The sequence below is a fragment of the Chenopodium quinoa genome, unplaced genomic scaffold (genome assembly GCF_001683475.1).
Source record: "Chenopodium quinoa cultivar QQ74 unplaced genomic scaffold, ASM168347v1, whole genome shotgun sequence".
In the NCBI taxonomy this organism is placed as follows: domain Eukaryota; kingdom Viridiplantae; phylum Streptophyta; class Magnoliopsida; order Caryophyllales; family Amaranthaceae; genus Chenopodium; species Chenopodium quinoa.
This window is the reverse complement of record NW_018743144.1, coordinates 1883021-1885958: the sequence shown is the minus strand read 5'-3', so window position 1 is coordinate 1885958 and position 2938 is coordinate 1883021. Positions and strand designations below refer to the sequence as shown.

At 36.4% G+C, this 2938-nt stretch overlaps 1 protein-coding gene across 1 annotated transcript; it reads right to left on the bottom strand.

Annotated features, from left to right (window-relative positions):
- Positions 1-2308: 2308 nt before the first annotated feature.
- Positions 2309-2689, bottom strand: LOC110732125 (uncharacterized protein K02A2.6-like). The gene has a single exon (XM_021912043.1). It carries the CDS (start codon positions 2687-2689, stop codon positions 2309-2311), a length of 381 nt encoding a protein of 126 aa, XP_021767735.1.
- Positions 2690-2938: the final 249 nt, after the last annotated feature.

Below are 2938 nucleotides of genomic sequence, written 5' to 3'. Positions count from 1 at the left end.
GCAATGTTGCTTGTTTGGTTTTACTTTGTGAAAAAGGAAGATATTATATGTTCAAGTCTTGCTCTCTAACAAGAAATTATCCAAGTTAATTCTCTTACAACCCATAGGCAACCTAGTGTTGGAAACCTTTGACCATATCTAAAAATTAATCTTGTAACCTCTAATTCCCAAGTGGAGTCGCACATGTAAGGACGGTGTTCCCACCGTAGGGGATCTTTCTCCTTAAATGCACATGGCCCTTTAAAAGCCTAGGACATTACACTTGTTAAATTGTATAAGGATTCGAATTTTGAATTTTTGGGGGACCTTCAATTAGAAAGGATCCTATCATCACACATTTTTGTAAGAAACAAGTAGGAGTCGCCAATGAGTTTTAGGAAAACTCATAAACCTTGTTGATGCCTTTCCCCCAAGTAGAGTTCAAGAGATATTTAGCACAAATTGTAAGTTTAACCATGCCCAAATTGGTCTACATGAACCAGAAATAAGTTCAGGAGGGTGGGTACGAACATAACGTTTCCTTTTGTGGGGAATCGCTATCTTAGCCCTAGTACGGCCTCTACTAGCTCTTCCTTTTTTACAATTTCATCAAACAAAATATGCAACGCAATACCTAAATACTAAGTTAGTTGATTTTATTTACACGCATTAATCATGTAGGAATTACATTGCAAAAGTCTTTATTCTTATTTAATAAATATTTGTGAAAGGAACAAAAATAAACAAGATTCGCCTCGTCTTAAGTGATCAATCAAAAATTAACTTTTCATTTCTATTCTTTATTTAGCGCAAGATATTATGTTGAATTAATTAATAAAAATTTTGTTTAAATTGATCAAACAACACTAATTAATTAATTAATGTTATTTTAAACAAGAAAATAATGTGATTGATCTAAGTGCTCGGGAATTCACCACTTCTCTTTGCTAGATCTTTGTTTAAAACACTTATGGACTCCTTCTTGTTCGGGAACCACCACCGTAGTAACAACTATTGAGAGGGTAAATGTTTAGGGCTTGACGGTTTGATAGTTCATAAGTTCACAAAGTTTATGCCAGAGTTTTAGGTTAATTTCTGTCTCTTTGAGCCTCGTATTAAACCCCTATTTATAGGGAATGGGTGCGTTTAGGCCGAGTTTTGAGCATTCTACCATAGCAAGTACTATGGGTGCGACAGTTTAGCGCAAGTTATTGAGATGCGCTACTTTGGGTAGCACAACTAATGATCTTGCACGCAGTACTATGGTAAGATTCGATTTTATATTTTATAGTTGCGCTGGGTGATGCACAGAATTGGGTAGGTTGCGCACGCCATACCAGCGCGACTCATTGATATGCGCATGAATTTCTCTGCAGCAGCATTGATTTTTAACCTAGGCGCCTCTAAATCCGTCATAATTAGGTTTTAACCTCAGGCTTAAGCCTAATTAAGATCGGACATAGTTAATTAGATCTTATTTCATTTGTTTTTGGGTTAGGCTAGTCTTTTTTGTGTCCTTCTGATTCAATTAGTTATTCATAAGTATTCTTACGTTATTCCAACACATAAATGGTTTTATTTATCGTCCTAGCACCTCTTGTCGGGATTGAAGGCCAAAATTAGATTCTATAATAGGTAGTTTCAAAACCCCATTTTTGGCGGGTTCAACATCCATACATCATGTGCCCACAATCTTGAAGCTCAATTCTTCTCAAACCTTCTAATAAGCATAAGGACACTTCATCTTCAAAATTTGCTACCAAGATTGTTGGAAAACAAACCTCCATCATCTCAAAACTAATAAAATCCCAACAAAAAAAGAAAAGAAATTAGTTCATAAGAATCAAGGAGAAAAATAAAAATCAAAAGAAAAATGGAAATAAAGTTAGAAAGTCGGGTTACCTCCCGAGAAGCGCTTGTTTAAAGTCATTAGCTTGAAGTTCTCCACCCCTTCTCAAGGGGGTCACAGAGAGCCATTTTTTGAACAAGGCCAACAAAGACACCATCATCATACATCTTGAGCCTATGGCCATTCATTTTGAAAGGATGTAATGAATCCATTGAATAAATTTCCACAACTCCACTAAGAAAGACTTCTTGCACTATGAAAGGACTACTCCATCTAGACATGATCATTTCGAGGAAAAATTTCATCTTAGAATTGTAGAGGAAGACCTTGTCACCAACACAAAACACCTTTTTCTCAATAAGCATGTCATGAGCTTCCATAGAACGCTCTTCGTAGGTTCTTGCACAATCATATGCATCAAGGCAAACCTCTTCTAAATCTTTAAGATCTAACCATCGTTGCTCTTCTAGACTTGCTAAATCAAATTTGATTTTTCTTGATCTCCCAAAGACCACGGTGTTCAAGTTCCATTAGAAGATGGAAAGACTTTCCATATACAAGATGATATGGAGTGGTGCCAATAGGGGTCTTAAATGTCGTTCGATATGCCCACAAGGCATTATCAAGTTTGTCCACCCAATATTTTCTATTTATAGCAATCGTCTTCTCAAGAATCAACTCCATTGACACCTCAACTTGACCACTTGTTTGAGGATGATAAGGATGGCCAAAACATTGATGAACCCCATGCTTCTTCAACATCTTTCGAAAAGCATTATGCACAAAATGTGAGCCATTGTCACTAATCACTGCCTTGGGAACACCAAACCTTGGGAAAATGATATTCTTAAATAATTTCATCACCAACTTGTTTTTTTTGTTGGGGAGTCAATAAACTTAACCCATTTTGACACATAATCCACCGCCATAAGAATCTATTGGTTTCTAAAAGAAGAAAACAGTCCCATAAAATCAATTCCCCAAACATCAAATACCTCCAACTAAAGGATTAGTTGTTGAGGCATTTCATTTCCCTTTGAGATTTTTCCGGTACGTTTACATCGATCACATGTCTTAACAAAACCCCATGTGTCCTTTAAGAGATGAGGC